The sequence below is a fragment of the Oncorhynchus mykiss genome, chromosome 8 (genome assembly GCF_013265735.2).
Source record: "Oncorhynchus mykiss isolate Arlee chromosome 8, USDA_OmykA_1.1, whole genome shotgun sequence".
NCBI classification, from domain to species: Eukaryota; Metazoa; Chordata; class Actinopteri; order Salmoniformes; family Salmonidae; genus Oncorhynchus; species Oncorhynchus mykiss.
The window spans coordinates 66537347-66559114 of NC_048572.1; the positions used below are offsets into that span (position 1 = coordinate 66537347).

The window sequence follows — 21768 nt, forward strand, 5'->3', positions numbered from 1 at the left end:
TCAGGCGCAGGACAGCAGATATGAGTAATCAACATACTTTTTTACAAATACACGCACACCATGACAGACCGAAAATACAATAAACAATCACTCACAAAAAAACATGGGGGAACAGAGGGTTAAATAATAAACAAGTAATTGTGGGATTGAAATCAGGTGTGTAAAACAAAGACAAAACAAATGGAAAATAAAAAATGGATCGGCGGTGGATAGAAGGCCGGTGACGTCGTCCGCTGAACGAGAAGAGGGACTGACTTCGGCGGAAGTCGTGTCACTCTCTCTTTCTCTACCTCTCTCTGTTTCTCCCTCTTCCCATCTAGCTGTATATCCCAGTCTTTGTCCATCTCTCCCACACTCCCTCTCTCTCACTCCCTCTCTCTCTTTGTCTCCCTCTCTCTCTCTCACTCCCTCTCTCTCTTTGTCTCCCCTCGCGTCCTGTCACTTCCAGAAGTGTCAGCCTGGAGACAGGGCAGTGTTAGCATAGCCCTGACTGGAGCGACATTACAGACTCAGCCGTGAACAAGTCAGGAAACAACAACGTCAATTAACACCCAGACCATAAACACCCAGGCTTCTCCTCTGACATCTTGGCAACAACGGTTGCATGTTAATTATCCTGCTCTAAAAACTATCAACATGTACCGAAATATTCAGTCAAAACAAATGATTAAAATTATGGATGGATTAGGGATGGATTAGAGAAGGTATTCTTTGACCTCTGAGGCTTTATGACCTTTATGTCAATCTGAAGTCATATACTGTTCTCCCAAGTCTTAGACTGTTCTCTCTGCTACCGCACGGCAAGCAGTACCGGAGCGCCAGGCCTAGGACCAAAAGGCTCCTTAACAGCTTCTAACCCCAAGCCATAAGACTGCTGAACAACTAATCAAATGGCCACCCGGACTATTTACATTGACCCCCACCATTGACCCCCCTCCCCTTTGTTTTTACTCTGCTGCTACTCACTGTTTATTATCTATGCATAGTCACTTTACAAATTACCTCGACTAACCTGCACTTTGACTCAGTAGCGGTACCCGCTGTATACGACCTCGTTATTGTTATGTAAATGTATTGTGTTACTTTTTGATTGATTCGATTTGATTTACTTTTTGTATATTTAGTAAATATTTGATTAACTCTATTTCTTGAACTGCATTGTTGGTTAAGGGCTTGTAAGTAAGCAGTTCACGGTAAGGTCTACCTGTTGTATTCGGTGCATGTGACAAATAAAAAATGGTTTTATTTGAAAAAAAAATCTTGATTGACACAGATGTCATTTTTCCCCACACAACCACTTGATTTAATGATGTCTAATTAAGATCAACCAACATCATTAGGCTACGCTACAGTATGTGGTTTATTTCAGGAGGGCATGCAGAACACTGTACAGTGTAGCATGTTGACTAGTGCCAGCAGTGTGCTGCATGATAGGGGCTCAGGGCAGAGCATGTGACTACAGTAAGCTGGAACATCAATAGCAGAAGGAAACAGTGCGGGTGAGCTCATCAAAAAGACTCGTACACACAACACCGGTGTTGGCAGTGCAGATCCGTCTGTGTGTGGGGGTGCTGATGTCAGCATCTCCTCTGTACTGTATGTTGTGATTGATGCTTTTAGAGCAAGACCTCTGGACAACCACTGTGTAGATCAAGGTTTTCCCAAGGAGAGCTTTTGCTGCTTATCAGTCACGTACTGTACACTATTCTTCTTGTTTAATACTCTACGTTCGTTCAATACTGTACTTTATCTAACTGATTTAGCTTCTGTTTGATGTCGTCACAATTCTTAGGTTGTCTGATTTGTGGAGTGACAATTCAACATGCCTTGTTCCTTGAACTGAAGCCACGCTACCTTGACATTGAAGAAGGAAAACATATATTTGTATGTAAAATGTCAGTGGAAAATACACACAGTAATAGACTGATATACTAACTTCTATCATCCTATCATGTCAGGATGTGCACTATTACTCCATCTTGTCTGCAGTGTTCAGAAGTATACTGGCCGTGGAGCCTCTTACAGCACCTGTGCTCCTTTTTCCTGTCATTGCATGAGATTCAACCCATGTTTTTATTTTGCAGTGCTTATCTTATACCGAACTCTCCTTGACCTACACAAAGGCACTGCTATATTCATCAATCATTAAAAGCCTTCCCAGAGTCTTCCCCACGCCCACTTCTCCCATCCCCCAATGTCCTTCAATCCCAAAGTCATTGGTTGGTTACTTTGGAGATTGTCATGTAGAATTGGATACTTTGATGTGGCTATCCCCTTCGTCTGTTTGTAGTAAAGATAAAGGATTGTTGACGCTCATCATGTCGAACAGCAACCCAAAATGAGAGAAACCCATACATGTACAGAGGAGGGAATTCAGAACAGCTCATCTCACTGTACACTATTCATATTTTCTTTCTGGGAAATTATGTTGTTTTCTCTTTTAGCTACACAAATAATCCCATAAGCGGTGAACAGATTTTTATGCAGCTGAAAGACGCCTATCATGGTGAGGAGGCTGAAGCTGGGTAGGCCTGCCAAATGGTTGTGTGGTACTGGAGAGGTTTGGCGTGGTACTGGACAAGCTGAGTGCATATCAACCCCACAGGGACCGGCTGAGGCTGGGGCTGATTCCCTGTCAGGCGATACAGGAGGATGAACATTATCAGCTCTCTGGCCTCTTAGAAATAGCCCTCAAACAATGTCTTAGAAATGAGAAATAGCCCTCGAACAATGTCTTAGAAATGAGAAATAGCCCTCGAACAATGTCTTAGAAATGAGAAATAGCCCTCGAACAATGTCTTAGAAATGAGAAATAGCCCTCGAACAATGTCTTAGAAATGAGAAATAGTTCTCAAACAATGTCTTAGAAATGAGAAATAGTTCTCGAACAATGTCTTAGAAATGAGAAATAGTTCTCGAACAATGTCTTAGGTAAGCTCATTTCTATGTGTTATTTACCTACAGCCTATACCATAACAACTAGTATTAGCTAATTACTTGTGCATTCAATGTGGGTGTTAACTCATTAGTCACAGAACGGGCAGTAGGTATCCTAGTTGTTAGAGCATTGGGCCAGTAATCGAAAGGTTGCTCGTTCGAATACCTGAGCTGAGCAAGGCGCTTAACCCTAATTTGCTCTAGGGGTGCCGTAAAACAATACATTTTACTGCGCCTATCTGGTGTATGTGACAATAAAACATTGTGTGTTTACACATACCATATCAGTGGTCCATTAGCCGTCCATGGAGTGTGATCCTTCCCTCCTACGCACACACAACTACATCTTTGTAAACCCCATTCATTTACCATGCTCACACATTTCAGTCACGTACAATGTATTTTGTACTTCTCACAATCACAGGCTTATTTATTTACTTTTTAAACACAGAAATCATCAAACCCTTGCTTCACCTCCATTCTGCAGGGGGGGGGGGGGGGGGGGGGGGGGGTCCTTACGTAAGTGCCTGCCTAGCAGACAGGCTGCTGTGCTGAAGGAGTGAGAGGGAAGGAAGGTCATTGTGACTCCTCCGGCAGAGTACAGAGGGAGCCATTGCACCCAGCATGACTCTGCAGTCTGTCTGGTCTGGACACTAACTAGCGTCTGCTTTTAGGATTTTTTTCTTCCTTTATTGTTATTATTGCTCCTGGGTCCTTGTGTCACAACAATATCTGTTTTTATTTTATCTCCCTGCCTGCAGTTTGGGTTCCCCCACTTTCAGAGATATGCATATTCAAGACAAGTAGCCTGTGGTTGTTGGCTCCTTCAGGGATGTCACATCTGAAACCGGAGAATTAAAACGCCCCAAACACATAATTTAGGTGTCCCTTTAAATTCATTTTGAAAATAACCTGGTCCATACTGAGAGGGGGAGCTGACGGGGGGTGCTGTTTTGAAGCCACCACGCCTCCATCTTGGCACTCCCCCACCTGTGTAAAAATGTTTAGGAAACTATAGAAATGCATTTATTATAATGTCTACATTTGTTTTTGCCACGTTTATTCTATTTTATACAACGGGTGGGTCTAATCTTGAATGCTGATTGGTTAAAAGCACATTCCAGCCGGTGTCTATTCCAAGTTACCACCTACATCTACAGTGCCTTGCGAAAGTATTCGGCCCCCTTGAACTTTGCGACCTTTTGCCACATTTCAGGCTTCAAACATAAAGATATAAAACTGTATTTTTTTGTGAAGAATCAACAACAAGTGGGACACAATCATGAAGTGGAACGACATTTATTGGATATTTCAAACTTTTTTAACAAATCAAAAACTTAAAAATTGGGCGTGCAAAATTATTCAGCCCCCTTAAGTTAATACTTTACTTTCAGTGCAGCAAACTCTCTCCAGAAGTTCAGTGAGGATCTCTGAATGATCCAATGTTGACCTAAATGACTAATGATGATAAATACAATCCACCTGTGTGTAATCAAGTCTCCGTATAAATGCACCTGCACTGTGATAGTCTCAGAGGTATATCAGGCAGGTCCGAGATACTGTTGTGAAGAAGTTTAAAGCCGGATTTGGATACAAAAAGATTTCCCAAGCTTTAAACATCCCAAGTAGCACTGTGCAAGCGATAATATTGAAATGGAAGGAGTATCAGACCACTGCAAATCTACCAAGACCTGGCCGTCCCTCTAAACTTTCAGCTCATACAAGGAGAAGACTGATCAGAGATGCAGCCAAGAGGCCCATGATCACTCTGGATGAACTGCAGAGATCTACAGCTGAGGTGGGAGACTCTGTCCATAGGACAACAATCAGTCGTATATTGCACAAATCTGGCATTTATGGAAGAGTGGCAAGAAGAAAGACATTTCTTAAAGATATCCATAAATAGTGTTGTTTAAAGTTTGCCACAAGCCACCTGGGAGATACACCAAACATGTGAAAGAAGGTGCTCTGGTCAGATGAAACCAAAATTTAACTTTTTGGCAACAATGCAAAACGTTATGTTTGGCGTAAAAGCAACACAGCTCATCACCCTGAACACACCATCCCCACTGTCAAACATGGTGGTGGCAGCATCATGGTTTGGGCCTGCTTTTCTTCAGCAGGGACAGGGAAGATGGTTAAAATTGATGGGAAGATGGATGGAGCCAAATACAGGACCATTCTGGAAGAAAACCTGATGGAGTCTGCAAAAGACCTGAGACTGGGACGGAGATTTGTCTTCCAATAAGACAATGATCCAAAACATAAAGCAAAATCTACAATGGAATGGTTTAAAAATAAACATATCCAGGTGTTAGAATGGCCAAGTCAAAGTCCAGACCTGAATCCAATCGAGAATCTGTGGAAAGAACTGAAAACTGCTGTTCACAAATGCTCTCCATCCAACCTCACTGAGCTCGAGCTGTTTTGCAAGGAGGAATGGGAAAAAATGTCAGTCTCTCGATGTGCAAAACTGATAGAGACATACCCCAAGCGACTTACAGCTGTAATCGCAGCAAAAGGTGGCGCTACAAAGTATTAACTTAAGGGGGCTGAATAATTTTGCACGCCCAATTTTTCAGTTTTTGATTTGTTAAAAAAGTTTGAAATATCCAATAAATGTCGTTCCACTTCATGATTGTGTCCCACTTGTTGTTGATTCTTCACAAAAAAAAATACAGTTTTATATCTTTATGTTTGAAGCCTGAAATGTGGCAAAAGGTCGCAAAGTTCAAGGGGGCCGAATACTTTCGCAAGGCACTGTATGACCTCAAAATGCCTATTTAATTTGTTCCATCTGACTGCGCTGTCTCATCAGCTCAGCCAAGCAATTGATAGACATTATCTCACATTTATTTTAGACTAACATTTTGTTTCCAATAGCGGAGGTTTGTATAAACCTTGCTGTCCATCTCGCTGACCTTTGCAACATTGTTTCAGGATTCAAATTCAATCTCCAACTGTCCATAGTAATGAACGTGTCGGGAGTTGGTACGAGACAGAGGCAGGCAGCGTAGCTCAACCAGTCGAAATCACGAATCAACTGGCATAATTTTTATGGATATATACAGTACCAGTCAAAGGTTTGAACACTTATTCCAGGGTTTTTCTTTACCACAGGCTACTTGTCTTGAATATGCATATCTCTGAAAGTGGGGGAACCCAAACTGCAGGCAGGGAGATAAAATAAAAACATATATTGTTGTGACACAAGGACCCACTTTCCAGCGTTTTTCTTTATTTGTACTATTTTCTGCATTGTAGAATAATAGTGAAGGGGTAGCAGGTAGCCTAGTGGTTACAGTTTTGGGCCAGTAACCGAAAGGTTGCTGGTTCGAAACCCCGAGCTGACAAGGTAAAAATCTGTCGTTCTGCCCCTGAACAAGGCAGTTTAACCCACTGTTTCCCAGTAGGCTGTCATTGTACAGTGAGGGAAAAAAGTATTTGATCCCCTGCTGATTTTGTACGTTTGCCCACTGACAAAGAAATTATCCGTCTATAATTTTAATGGTAGGTTTATTTGAACAGTGAGAGACAGAATAACAACAAAAAAATCCAGAAAAATTTATTTCAAAAATGTTATAAATTAATTTGCATTTTAATGAGGGAAATAAGAATTTGACACCTCTGCAAAACATGACTTACTACTTGGTGGCAAAACCCTTGTTGGCAATCACAGAGGTCAGACGTTTCTTGTAGTTGGCCACCAGGTTTGCACACATCTCAGGAGGGATTCTGTCCCACTCCTCTTTGCAGATCTTCTCCAAGTCATTAAGGTTGCGAGGCTGACGTTTGGCACCTCGAACCTTCAGCTCCCTCCACAGATTTTCTATGGGATTAAGGTCTGGAGACTGGCTAGGCCACACCAGGACCTTAATGTGCTTCTTCTTGAGCCACTCTTTTGTTGTCTTGGCCATGTGTTTTGGGTCATTGTCATGCTGGAATACCCATCCACGACCCATTTTCAATGCCCTGGTGGGGTGAAGGAGGTTCTCACCCAAGATTTGACAGTACATGGCCATGTCCATCGTCCCTTTGATGCGGTGAAGTTGTCCTGTCCCCTTAGCAGAAAAACACCCCCAAAGCATAATGTTTCCAAATCAAATCAAATCAAATCAAATTTATTTATATAGCCCTTCGTACATCAGCTGATATCTCAAAGTGCTGTACATAAACCCAGCCTAAAACCCCAAACAGCAAGCAATGCAGGTGTAGAAGCACCTCCATGTTTGACAGTGGGGATAGTGTTCTTGGGGTCATAGGCAGCATTCCTCCTCCTCCAAACACGGCGAGTTGAGTTGATGCCAAAGAGCTCCATTTTGGTCTCATCTGACCACAACACTTTCACCAAGTTGTCCTCTGAATCATTCAGATGTTCATTGGCAAACTTCAGACGGGCATGTATATTTGCTTTCTTGAGCAGGGGGACCTTGCGGGCACTACAGGATTTCAGTCCTTCACGGCGTAATTTGTTACCAATTGTTTTCTTGGTGACTATGGTCCCAGCTGCCTTTGACAAATCCTCCCGTGTAGTTCTGGGCTGATTTCTCACCATTCAATCAATCAATCAAATTTATTTTATATAGCCCTTCGTACATCAGCTGATATCTCAAAGTGCTGTACAGAAACCCAGCCTAAAACCCCAAACAGCAAGCAATGCAGGTGAAGAAGCACGGTGGCTAGGAAAAACTCCCTAGAAAGGCCAAAACCTAGGAAGAAACCTAGAGAGGAACCAGGCTATGTGGGGTGGCCAGTCCTCTTCTGGCTGTGCCGGGTGGAGATTATAACAAAACATGGTCAAGATGTTCAAATGTTCATAAATGACCAGCATGGTCGAATAATAATAAGGCAGAATAGTTGAAACTGGAGCAGCAGCACAGTCAGGTGGACTGGGGACAGCAAGGAGTCATCATGTCAGGTATTCCTGGGGCATGGTCCTAGGGCTCAGGTCCTCCGAGAGAGAGAAAGAAAGAAAGAATTAGAGAGAGCATATGTGGGATAGCCAGTCCTCTTCTGGCTGTGCCGGGTGGAGATTATAACAGAACATGGCCAAGATGTTCAAATGTTCATAAATGATCAGCATGGTCGAATAATAATAAGGCAGAACAGTTGAAACTGGAGCAGCAGCACAGCCAGGTGGACTGGGGACAGCAAGGAGTCATCATGTCAGGTAGTCCTGGGGCATGGTCCTAGGGCTCAGGTCCTCCGAGAGAGAGAAAGAGAGAAGGAGAGAATTAGAGAACGCACACTTAGATTCACACAGGACACCGAATAGGACAGGAGAAGTACTCCAGATATAACAAACTGACCCTAGCCCCCCGACACATAAACTACTGCAGCATAAATACTGGAGGCTGAGACAGGAGGGGTCAGGAGACACTGTGGCCCACTCCGAGGACACCCCCGGACAGGGCCAAACAGGAAGGATATAACCCCACCCACTTTGCCAAAGTACAGCCCCCACACCACTAGAGGGATATCTTCAACCACCAACTTACCATCCTGAGACAAGGCTGAGTATAGCCCACAAAGACCTCCGCCACGGCACAACTTAAGGGGGGGGGGGGGCGCCAACCCAGACAGGATGACCACATCAGTGACTCAACCCACTCAGGTGACGCACCTCCTCCAGGGACGGCATGAGAGAGCCCCAGTAAAGCCAGTGACTCAGCCCCTGTAATAGGGTTAGAGGCAGAGAATCCCAGTGGAAAGAGGGGAACCGGCCAGGCAGAGACAGCAAGGGTGGTTCGTTGCTCCAGAGCCTTTCCGTTCACCCTCCCACTCCTGGGCCAGACTACACTCAATCATATGACCCACTGAAGAGATGAGTCTTCAGTAAAGACTTAAAGGTTGAGACCGAGTTTGCGTCTCTGACATGGGTAGGCAGACCGTTCCATAAAAATGGAGCTCTATAGGAGAAAGCCCTGCCTCCAGCTGTTTGCTTAAAAATTCTAGGGACAATTAGGAGGCCTGCGTCTTGTGACCGTAGCGTACGTGTAGGTATGTACGGCAGGACCAAATCAGAGAGATAGATAGGAGCAAGCCCATGTAATGCTTTGTAGGTTAGCAGTAAAACCTTGAAATCAGCCCTTGCTTTGACAGGAAGCCAGTGTAGAGAGGCTAGCACTGGAGTAATATGATCAAATTTTTTGGTTCTAGTCAGGATTCTAGCAGCCGTATTTAGCACTAACTGAAGTTTATTTAGTGCTTTATCCGGGTAGCCGGAAAGTAGAGCATTGCAGTAGTCTAACCTGGAAGTGACAAAAGCATGGATTAATTTTTCTGCATCATTTTTGGACAGAAAGTTCCTGATTTTTGCAATGTTACGTAGATGAAAAAAAGCTGTCCTTGAAATGGTCTTGATATGTTCTTCAAAAGAGAGATCAGGGTCCAGAGTAACGCCGAGGTCCTTCACAGTTTTATTTGAGACGACTGTACAACCATTAAGATTAATTGTCAGATTCAACAGAAGATCTCTTTGTTTCTTGGGACCTAGAACAAGCATCTCTGTTTTGTCCGAGTTTAAAAGTAGAAAGTTTGCAGCCATCCACTTCCTTATGTCTGAAACACATTCTTCTAGCAAGGGCAATTTTGGGGCTTCACCATGTTTAATTGAAATGTACAGCTGTGTGTCATCTGCATAGCAGTGAAAGTTAACATTATGTTTTCGAATAACATCCCCAAGAGGTAAAATATATAGTGAAAACAATAGTGGTCCTAAAACGGAACCTTGAGGAACACCGAAATTTACAGTTGATTTGTCAGAGGACAGACCATTCACAGAGACAAACTGATATCTTTCCGACAGATAAGATCTAAACCAGGCCAGAACTTGTCCGTGTAGACCAATTTGGGTTTCCAATCTCTCCAAAAGAGAGATTCTCCATTCTCATGATCATTGCAACTCCACGAGGTGAGATCTTGCATGGAGCCCCAGGCCGAGGGAGATTGACAGTTCTTTTGTGTTTCTTCCATTTGCGAATAATCGCACCAACTGTTGTCACCTTCTCACCAAGATTCTTGGCGATGGTCTTGTAGCCCATTCCAGCCTTGTGTAGGTCTACAATCTTGTCCCTGACATCCTTGGAGAGCTCTTTGGTCTTGGCCATGGTGCAGAGTTTGGAATCTGATTGATTGATTGCTTCTGTGGACAGGTGTCTTTTATACAGGTAACAAGCTGTGATTAGGAGCACTCCCTTTAAGAGTGTGCTCCTAATCTCAGCTCGTTACCTGCACAAAAGACACCTGGGAGCCAGAAATCTTTCTGATTGAGAGGGGGTCAAATACTTATTTCCCTCATTAAAATGCAAATAAATTTTTAACATTTTTGACATGCGTTTTTCTGGATTTTTTTGTTGTTATTCTGTCTCTCACTGTTCAAATAAACCTACCATTAAAATTATAGACTGATCAATTCTTTGTCAGTGGGCAAATGTACAAAATCAGCAGGGGATCAAATACTTTTTTCCCTCACTGTAAGTAAGAATTTGTTCTTATCTGACTTGCCTAGTTAAATAAAGGTTAACTGAAATAACTTATTATTATTATTATTTTAAACTATGAAATAACACATATGGAATTATGTAGTAACCAAAAAAGTGTTATATATCTAAATATATTTTAGATTTTAGATTCTTCAAAGTAGCCATCCTTTGCCTTGATGACAGCTTTGCACACTCTTGGTCTTGGCATTCTCTCAACCAGCTTCATGGGGTAGTCAGCTGGAATGCATTTCAATTAACTTGTGTGCCTTGTTAATTTGTGATTTTTCCTTCTTAATGCGTTTAAGCCAATTAGTTGTGTTGTGACAAGGTAGGAGTGGTATACAGAAGAGAGCCTATTTGGTAAAAGACCAAGTCCATGTCAAGAACAGCTCAAATAAGCAAAGAGAAACGACAGTCCAATATTACTGTAAGACATGAACGTGAGTCAATCTGGAACATTTCTAGAACTTTGAAAGTTTCTTCAAGTGCAGCTGCAAAAACCATAAAGCGCTATGATTTTTATTTTATTTTTATTTCACCTTTATTTAACCAGGTAGGCTAGTTGAGAACAAGTTATCATTTACTGCGACCTGGCCAAGATAAAGTATAGCAGTGTGAACAGATAACACAAACTTACACATGGAGTAAAGTCAATAACACAGTAGAAAAAAAAGAAAGTATATATACATTGTGTGCAAAATGCATGAGGAGGTAGGTGAATAATTACAATTTAGCAGATTAACACTGGAGTGATAAATGATCAGATGGTCATGTGCAGGTAGAGATACTGGTGTGCAAAAAAGCAGGAAATTAAATAAATAAAAACAGTATGATAAAACTCTCTGAGGACCGCCACAGGAATGGAAGACCCAGAGTTACCAGAGGATAAGTTCATTAGAGTTACCAGCCTCAGAAATTGCAACCCAAATAAATGCTTCACAGAGATCAAGTAACAGACACATCTCAACATCAATTGTTCAGAGTAGACTGCTTGAAACCTCTACTAAAGGACACCAATAAGCAGAAAATACCTGCTTGGACCTAGAAACACAAGCAATGGACATTAGATCGGTGTAAATCTGTCCTTTGGTCTGATGAGTCCAAATTTGAGATTTTTTGTTCCAATCACTGTGTCTTTGTGAGACGCAGAGTAGGTGAACGAATGATCTCCGCGTAGGTAAGTGAACGAATGATCTCAGTGTGGTTCCCACCGTGAAGCATGGAGGAGGAGGTGTGATGGTGTGAGGGTGCTTTGCTTGTGACACTGTCTGTGATTTATTTAGAATTCAAGACACACTTAACCAGCATGGCTAGCAAAGCATTTTGCAGCGATACGCCATCCCACCTGGTTTGCGCTTAGTGGGACTATCATTTGTTTTTCAACAGGACAATGACCCAACACACCTCCAGGCTGTGTAAGGGCTATTTGACCAAGAAGGAGAGTGATGGTGTGAGAGTGCTGCATCAGATGACCTGGCCTCCACAATCACCCGACCTCAACCCAATTGAGGTGGTTTGGGATGAGTATGACCGCAGAGTGAAGGAAAAGTAGCCAACAAGTGTTCAGCATATGTGGTGACTCCTTCAAGACTTTTGGAAAAGCATTCCAGATGAAGCAGGTTGAGAGAATGCCAAGAGTGTGCAAAGCTGTCATCAAGGCAATGGGTGGTTACTTTGACGAATCTAAAATACATTTTGATTTGTTGAACACTTTTTTTGTTTACTACGTGATTACATATGTGTTATTTCATAGTTTTGATGTCTTCACTATTATCCTACAATGTAGAAAATAGTAAAAATAAAGAAAAACCCTTGAAGTGATAGCTGTGTTGTTGGCTAGCTCCTCTGAACAACAGTGTCCTGACGAATAAGCATATTTTCTATGCCAGGTGAAATAGCACCTCATTAGCTCATTGTTATGGATGTATCCAAATAAATGTCACTAGAAAAGAGCTTAAACTAATGCAAATACATCTACTTTGCTGTTATCCGGGCTGCACTTTTTGACGTGACTGTAAGTTAGCCTTAGTTGGCTAGCTAGCAAGCAAGGGTTAAGAACGCTGCCAGTCAGTATGGCAATGGAACATTTAGAATGAATGACTGAGTCACGTCCATAAATACAGAACGAAAAGAATGAACAACTGGGTCGCGTCTCTTGCAACCGAACAGATAGAACCAATGACCAGCCAGCTTGGATAGCAACCCTAGATTTGTGTCTGGACTATACAGTGCCTTGCGAAAGTATTCGGCCCCCTTGAACTTTGCGACCTTTTGCCACATTTCAGGCTTCAAACATAAAGATATAAAACTGTATTTTTTGTGAAGAATCAACAACAAGTGGGACACAATCATGAAGTGGAACGACATTTATTGGATATTTCAAACTTTTTTAACAAATCAAAAACTGATAAATTGGACGTGCAAAATTATTCAGCCCCCTTAAGTTAATACTTTGTAGCGCCACCTTTTGCTGCGATTACAGCTGTAAGTCGCTTGGGGTATGTCTCTATCAGTTTTGCACATCGAGAGACTGAATTTTTTTGCCATTCCTCCTTGCAAAACAGCTCGAGCTCAGTGAGGTTGGATGGAGAGCATTTGTGAACAGCAGTTTTCAGTTCTTTCCACAGATTCTCAATTGAATTCAGGTCTGGACTTTGACTTGGCCATTCTAACACCTGGATATGTTTATTTTTGAACCATTCCATTGTAGATTTTGCTTTATGTTTTGGATCATTGTCTTGTTGGAAGACAAATCTCCGTCCCAGTCTCAGGTCTTTTGCAGACTCCATCAGGTTTTCTTCCAGAATGGTCCTGTATTTGGTTCCATCCATCTTCCAATCAATTTTAACCATCTTCCCTGTCCCTGCTGAAGAAAAGCCATGATGCTGCCACCACCATGTTTGACAGTGGGGATGGTGTGTTCAGGGTGATGAGCTGTGTTGCTTTTACGCCAAACATAACGTTTTGCATTGTTGCCAAAAAGGTCAATTTTGGTTTCATCTGACCAGAGCACCTTCTTCCACATGGTTGGAGTGTCTCCCAGGTGGCTTGTGGCAAACTTTAAACAACACTTTTTATGGATATCTTTAAGAAATGGCTTTCTTCTTGCCACTCTTCCATAAATGCCAGATTTGTGCAATATACGACTGATTGTTGTCCTATGGACAGAGTCTCCCACCTCAGCTGTAGATCTCTGCAGTTCATCCAGAGTGATCATGGGCCTCTTGGCTGCATCTCTGATCAGTCTTCTCCTTGTATGAGCTGAAAGTTTAGAGGGACGGCCAGGTCTTGGTAGATTTGCAGTGGTCTGATACTCCTTCCATTTCAATATTATCGCTTGCACAGTGCTCCTTGGGATGTTTAAAGCTTGGTAAATATTTTTGTATCCAAATCCGGCTTTAAACTTCTTCACAACAGTATCTCGGACCTGCCTGGTGTGTTCCTTGTTCTTCATGATGCTCTCTGCGCTTTTAACGGACCTCTGAGACTATCACAGTGCAGGTGCATTTATACGGAGACTTGATTACACACAGGTGGATTGTACTTATCATCATTAGTCATTTAGGTCAACGTTGGATCATTCAGAGATCCTCACTCAACTTCTGGAGAGAGTTTGCTGCACTGAAAGTAAAGGGGCTGAATAATTTTGCACGCCCAATTTTTCCGTTTTTGATTTGTTAAAAAAGTTTGAAATATCCAATAAATGTCGTTCCACTTCATGATTGTGTCCCACTTGTTGTTGATTCTTTACAAAAAAATACAGTTTTATATCTTTATGTTTGAAGCCTGAAATGTGGCAAAAGGTCGCAAAGTTCAAGGGGGCCGAATACTTTCGCAAGGCACTGTATCTTGTGGAAGGATGACATAGTATGAATAAATTCATCAAAACAAGATTTTTAATGAATATATGTCAATCATTTTTGAATATATTGGTAACCCGTTGTATAAAATTGATAATACCCTTGAAGCCGGTGTTTGGTGGATATATTGGCACGGTTTGCTGGGCCGAGACACACCCGCGCCAATATATCTTCCAAACACCGGGCATTATCACTTTTAAACAGACACATGCAAACTTTTATGTGCTCTAAACAAAAATAAAAAAATATATATGTAAAAAATTCCTTGAAGTATACTTTTTTGAAAATTGGTATGATATTGTAACCACTATAACAACAAAAATACTTAAATACATGTAATTTTGTCCTTGAAACATTTGAATTGAAAAAGTGTAGAATTCCATTCATTTCTATGGAGGAATTGCTTCTTCTGGGCAGTGCCAATATTGCCGACGGGTGGCTTTAACGCCTCTCATTGGCCAATACATAGCATCACCAATCCAGGGTTTATACACATCATTGACTACAACTCATGTAAAGCTAAACAATTTATAGTTAGCTGTGACTGAGCTCTGGCTGCAGTCTACTGCATTAGTTGTCTGATCAAATGTTTTGGTGTATTCTAAGACCCGTGTGTTATTGTTAGCCCAGGTTCAGTTGGTTCCATGCCATCCTCTGGGAAATAGGAAACTCTGGGCTCCTATGCCAGGGAAGTCTCTGCCATGTTTTGCGTGTCAGGACTGATGTCGGGTCAGACACTGTGCCAGCCCGGCCAGGGTGATGCTAGGGCGGTGGGGACGTGGGTGTGGTTTTTGGACTGTGATGGCCCCCTCAAGGGTTTTGAGGAGAGGCGGAAGTGCTGCATGGAACGTACCAAGAGGACCAACACCTTTATGGTCCCCAGAGGCTGCTGTTGCTGAGCAACCCTATGCACTGGGACTTACATCTTAATTCCCTGACTCTTTCGAATATGCTTATGTTATCATGAAAGTTGTGCACATATTTGACATTAGGACGAGTGTGTGTATTTCTCCTAGTTTTGTATGTCTCATTTCAGGACAGTATCTGACCCTACACACTGATATTATGGATAGGGTTGCAAAGGGAGGGTATATTACTTGAAACATTCAAAGTTTACCAGTAAACGACCACAATATTGGTATCTTTCAAGGATTTTATGTAATCTATCGAAAGACCCTTTGGGTACTTCAAATTATCACAGGTGTCTGTAATTATCTCTGACCCTCTGTGTGGCCTTATCACATGTAAAATATATGAAATAATAAAATGCTTTTAAAATGTAAAAAAATGATGACAAAGCTGTAAAATATTAACCTAAATACAAACCATCCACTTAGTGAATACCATTAGTGTTTAATATGAGGGTTTCAGTAGTAAATATACTTTTATTTGTTTAACTGGTGTCAAACTGGTGGCAGTTGTAAAGAAAAGTCAATAGTTGCAGAGTTAATAGAAAATGTTCATTCATTAGGCTATTTTCTCCTTAATCGTATGGCCTATCTTCTAGAAACTCATGGACAATATGGACACATATAAAACATTTATGTGATATATGAATACCTTTTCACAATTTATTCAAGTATAAATTACCAAAGCTACGATAGATTGCCATATATTTTCTGTTAAATACCAAAATTACTGAAGATTCACGTAACTTTGGTAAATTACCGGTAGCTTTGGACCCTGTTTATGGATGACTTTGGGACTTTGGGATTTTTGTAATACCTGCTAAGTTGTGTCAATTCAAGCAGAAGAGGTCAGATTGATGTGCAATGATATCTCTGGGGTTGAGTGTGTGAATGTATGCGGGGGGCTGAATAATTGGATCTAGCTGGTAAAGCAGCAGAGCCCTACAGGACTAAACACCAGCGAGTACAGTGAGTTCCCCTAGGCTTGAGCTGAGGATGTCAATAATTTATGACACAGACGGGTTGCCACCCGGAACCTAAGATACTCTCATCTGGTTGGTCGGTTGCGTAGCCGTAGTAACGGCCCACGGTCCTCTATTGTCCCCTGTCGTCACTGTCACCCCTCTGCTATGTTCTAGAGGGCTGTTTTTAGGGACAGCACCCTGAGAGGCATTCGAGTATAGCCTAGTCTAGGCCAGACATCAACTGACAATTTATACCAGGTGGGCTGTATTTCAATGTGTTTGTCAGGTGTTGGAGGTGGAGTCCAAAACTCAACATTTCTGGAGTAGCCTATAGCTAAAATAACAACTTTGATCTTACTGCCGACATGAAAAAATACTACAGTTTACTATAGAATACAATAGTACTGTATTATACTGTAGAATACTGTAGAATACTATACTACAGACTGTATTATCCATCAATCATGTGTAGTACTTACTATAGATTGTTGTAGCATAATGTTGAATACTATACCTAATGCTACAGTATTAACCACAAAAAAAAAACACTCTAGTAAATACTACAGTAATATCCGTAAAAACAATACAGTCCACAAAACCTCAACCCATTTATTTTACTATAGTAAACACTACAGTATTTAATTGCATATACCCTGCCCATTCCCATCCCCATCCCCATATCACAATTTGTGTCACCCATGTGAGAAACCTACATGCCAGATATAGATCATATCTTGTGTTCCTTACAGGTTATAGAAAAGAGCAGAAATGCTGAACTATCTGTGCAGTCCAACCTGAAAGTTATGGAAAATGTGCTATTTAAGTATTTCTCCAATAGGTTTCCTGAAGGCGAAGGACTCCACTTCTATGTAAAAGATAATAAAACACTAAAAAACGTTATGTCTGCAAAAACACTACAGTATAGTACAGTCCCCCAAAACACTACAGTAAATACTACAGTGGTCTACAATCTGTAAAAACATTACATTAATTACTATAGTATATACTGCAGTTTTCTTTTACTACAGTATTTATACTATAGTTAACTTTAAAGTCCACAAAAACACTACACTTAATTCTAAGATATTTATATCATAAATTGTCTTTTTTTATGCGGGTGTGTTCAAATACTTATTATGGAGGGCACTGTAGCCTACATTGAAACCAGGAGGGTAATTATCTTGGCAAGCTTTGTCAGTGTGGTCAGTCACCAATTTAGCAATACAAGGGTAGTTGGCTAACTAATGAAGCAGGCTAGGCAGACTGGTTGAGTTAACTAGCTGTATGTACTGTAGGCCTGGCTGTATTTTTCATTTACTTTGTCAATACCAATTGTTTCCAGTAATGATATGCTTGTTGTCACTTCACAACTGTCTCTTATGTAACCACCAGATAGCTAGCTGGCAAAAAAAATGTACTGTTGGATGTAAACAGCAGCAGGTATTGTTACCTAGCCAAACTGTGGAGGAATGAGAAACTTACGTTTCCCATTATTTTAAACTACTATCATGAAACTGAGAAATGTTGATCTTAACATAGAGAGTAGACTCTACGTCCAAGTAGATGTTTTTAGTTTTCTTCGAGGACGTCACAGGCAATCTACACCAGTTTGCTCTAGCAGGAGCTGGACCCAGGCAAAATGGTGGACCCCCCCCCCCCCCCCCTGAAACTGTATCCACCAAAGATCAAATCAAATCAAATCAAATCTAATTTTATTTGTCACATACACATGGTTAGCAGATGTTAATGCGAGTGTAGCGAAATGCTTGTGCTTCTAGTTCCGACAATGCAGTAATAACCAACAAGTAATCTAACTAACAATTCCAAAACTACTGTCTTGTACACAGTGTAAGGGGATAAAGAATATGTACATAAGGATATATGAATGAGTGATGGTACAGAGCAGCATAGGCAAGATACAGTAGATGGTAGTACATCATACCTGTGAAACGTTTGAAACTTTCTTTGCGCTTTAATTTCCGGACCGGGTGCAAAGGACCCTAAGCACCATCGACTATGATCAAATCTGTCACTAACTTTAAGACAGGGGGCAACAGAGCTAAGTGCTGTAGGCTAACATGGTCACATGACATGGTCATATGGTCCTGTGTCTAACATTTGATGTTCAGTTTTTTGCCTGTCTTCAATGCAGGATCCAGTATGATGCCAGGAGGACAGATGGGGACGAGGATGCAGTGGCAGGAACCAATGGGAGAAAAGCATCCCTGTCCAACTGGACAACAGTCTGCCGTCAATTCTGACTACCTTTCAGGTGAGTCCCTTTCCCCCGTTTCTATCCCTCTAGTGTTTTATGCTCAATAAGTCAAAAAGGCTGTGAAAATGCATTTTGTGGAAAGACAGGTTTCCACTGTTTCTATATCTTGTCATATTTTACTGCCATTAGGCTTTTTCAATTTGGTTATCATCAATAGCCTAAGATGCTAAAGATCCCCCTGTGGCATAGCCTAGTAAGCTTTCTAGGCACCTAGAGCTCCCTTAATTCAGAGGGGTTGGGTTAAATGTGGAAGATACATTTCAGTTGAATGCATTCAGTTGTACAACTGACTAGTTGTACAACTGACAAGTATCCCTGACACGGCCTGGGCACTCTTAGCAGTGTAAACTGGGCATTACAGTGTTGCAGGACACCTAGTTAAACACATGACTGTATTTAAGTGAGGCTGTTGTTGTTGTCTTGTTTTTGTCTTCTCAGACCGTCTAGACATTAATATTTTATGGCTGACTGAGAGTTAACTGAATTATGTGATTGTGAATGTGATTACAATCTCCTTTGGTGGTTTTAGTCTGGCTATTGATTTCTGTCTGTGGTGTACTCATCTCTCATTAGTAACTGACATCTGATATCCCAAATATATATTCTCTCACTCCCCCTCTCTTTCTCTCTCTCCCCCCTATTTAATCTCTAGGGCCAGTGTCTAGTATGATGGGGATACCTGGTGATCAGTGGGGGAACCAGAACAAAGGAATGAAGGACAGCAACATACCAGATTCCCTCATGGGTACTGCTTAACAATACTGTATAGTGTTTATGTAACACCAGCATGTAGTGCTTATCGCTGTGTCTTATAGCGAAATAGAGTAGTAATAACATGAAGTATAGTATTAACCTGGGTGTCTTAATTCCACTCCCAGGTTTCTCCCAGCCAGGGATGATGAATATGAACATGGGTTCAGGAGGTATGGGGGGCATGGCTCCATTCCAGACAGGCATGCCTCCTATGGGCAACTCTCAGAAAGCCTCTCCTCTGTTTGCCTCTGAGCCCCACAAACAGTCCCAGTCCCAGGCCCCCTTTAAGCCCAACGACTCATACCCCTCTGCCCCGGGCCACAACACCCAGTCCCAGGACAACTCTGCAGGTAAGAGGTTGTCTCACACAGAGCAGCTAGATGGGGGGCCTGAGGTGGGATGTCCAGGGGTCCAGTCACCAGTTAAAACATGATATCAAATGTTAGGAAATCAAATACGTTTGGATGATGATAGATCTTAGATTTGACTGTGAACAGGGTAAACTGTAACCGTCACTTTTTCTAGAGGGTTCCTCAAAGTGCCAGACTTCAGTCATCTTTATCCAAAGGGAAAGTTTTCGATACTGTATAAGACCTCTGTTTTTATTTACAAACTAAATGCAGAGCTTATAGTTAAAAGCCAGATAGTGGTACAGTATTAGTTGTTTCTTAGTGGGGCGGCCATCGGAGCAGAAATCGCGTGTTGCTCCGGCTTAAATTATGATGTTTTCCCTCTCAGACAACCAGGCTTCTAGACCTTTCCAGCCCTCGGCCATATCTTTGGTTTATTATGCAATACCTCAGACCTTTCTGAGACTTTATATCAATTTTGTTTGAGAAGGAAGAATGATTCTGTGATGAGATACCTAACCTTCTTTATTACAAATATTTCCTTAGATAATCTCCTAGAGGCCTAATTTAAGTGCTCAGTTATATTTGGAATAGAGGATTTTTCTTAAAAGATTTATCATGAGCTCCTTCCCCACCTTTGATACTGCTCTCTGAGTGAGGCAACCACATAGACTAGGAGTAATGTATCTTCTGGCAGGAGGCCAGGCTGAGGCTCTGGACTACGATGTGCTCTTGGCTTTTTAAATACTAATATTGCATGAAACATAGATGATAATGCTACCTGCACAAATGTGTTTTTTATGGCAACATAATCAGTAAAGGACATTGAGGAAAATAGCCCATCAATCAATTAGAGAGGAGGGCAAGGATACACAATTTCGAGAGAAAGCCATTATCATTAACGATTGGCTTTAAAGTGGGGAGGGTATTATTATTTTTAATTTCTCTCTGCCCTGTCATGTGAAGTATTGGGGTATACCATCAGTATTAACTGAAGAACATGGATGGAGAGACAATTTCCCACTGTAATGTCTTTATCACAAAATATCAAAAAACACATGCGCTGTATGTTTTTATGTGTATAGTATCTTTCGTTTGTTCCCGCATGTATGTTTTTTCAGTGTGTATGCTCTATGATTTAATGATTTAGATTTTCTTGTGTTAATATGGTCTACTACTAACATTGTCCTCTTCAGTGTGTTTGTACTAGGTTCCCCATGTCACATGACCCCTTCCTCTGGGTTCATTGTTTATCTGTGTTTGTCCATGTGACCTGCCTCTGTTGTTGTTCTGCAGCATGTCAGTTACTTACACATTCACTCATATGCTCATCTACTCACGCGATGTGCTGTCAAGTATACAGCACACACCACACTGCTCAGTGTCAGCACAATCTCCATTCTTCCCCTGCCCTGCCAGAGAGAATCACACCCAATCAGCTGCAATCTCGGAACATTGCAAACAAAATAACTGTCTCTCTGGCTACCATGTAATCCAGAAGCCTAAAAGTCACATTCTATTAGCCTACTGGCCAGGCCGTAAAGAAATTCTAGTGGTGGTTGTGTCAATATTATTTAAGTTTTATTAGGATGCTTACTTGCAGGTTCTTTCTCGACAATGCAACAACAATAATAAATATAAGAATACGAACAAAGTAAATGGCTCAGTAGAAAATAAACATTTAGCATAAATATAATACAGGAAGGTAGGATTTATAGTACAATATTTATACATGTATTAGAGAAAGGGGGGATTGGGGGCAAGTGTTTCAATTGTGCAGTATTAGCAATAGTAAATAAGAGTGGTAGCATCAATTGTGGTGTGCGTGTGTGCATGTGTGTGTGCATGCGTGTGTGCATGTGTGTGTGCATGCGTGTGTGCGTGCGCAAAGGTGTGGAGAGTCAGTGCAGGTGGTCAGTCCAGTTCAAGTATTCAGCAGTCCGATGGCTTGTAGATAGGAACTGTTTCTTGTTATCAGACCTCATTCTGTGATACCGTCTCCCCAACAGTAAAGGAGAGAACAGCTCGTAGCTGGGGTGTGTTGGGTCCTTGATGATGCTGTGGTCCTTCCTCAGGCACCATTTCATGTAGCATACTCAAAACTCAAATCACAATTTGATTTATTGAATCGTTTTTATTTGTAGTTTAATAAGATAATTTTCTACTCAGTTGTTGAGTTTCATAAATGTAGGCCTGAATTTCTATGAGCAGATAAGATATACCCAGATTCTTCTGG

The 21768-nt window shown here is 41.5% G+C and overlaps 1 protein-coding gene across 6 annotated transcripts in view; it reads left to right on the top strand.

Moving 5' to 3' along the window:
• Positions 1-21768, top strand: part of LOC110530393 (microtubule-associated protein 4) — an 85816-nt gene that overhangs the window by 26922 nt on the left and 37126 nt on the right. For all 6 annotated transcript variants that reach the window (XM_036986010.1, XM_036986011.1, XM_036986012.1 and 3 more), the window contains exons 3-5: positions 18307-18426; positions 19082-19174; positions 19308-19532. In XM_036986010.1, the coding sequence (XP_036841905.1) occupies positions 18307-18426; positions 19082-19174; positions 19308-19532 (438 nt within the window). The remainder of the gene's footprint in view (positions 1-18306; positions 18427-19081; positions 19175-19307; positions 19533-21768) is intronic.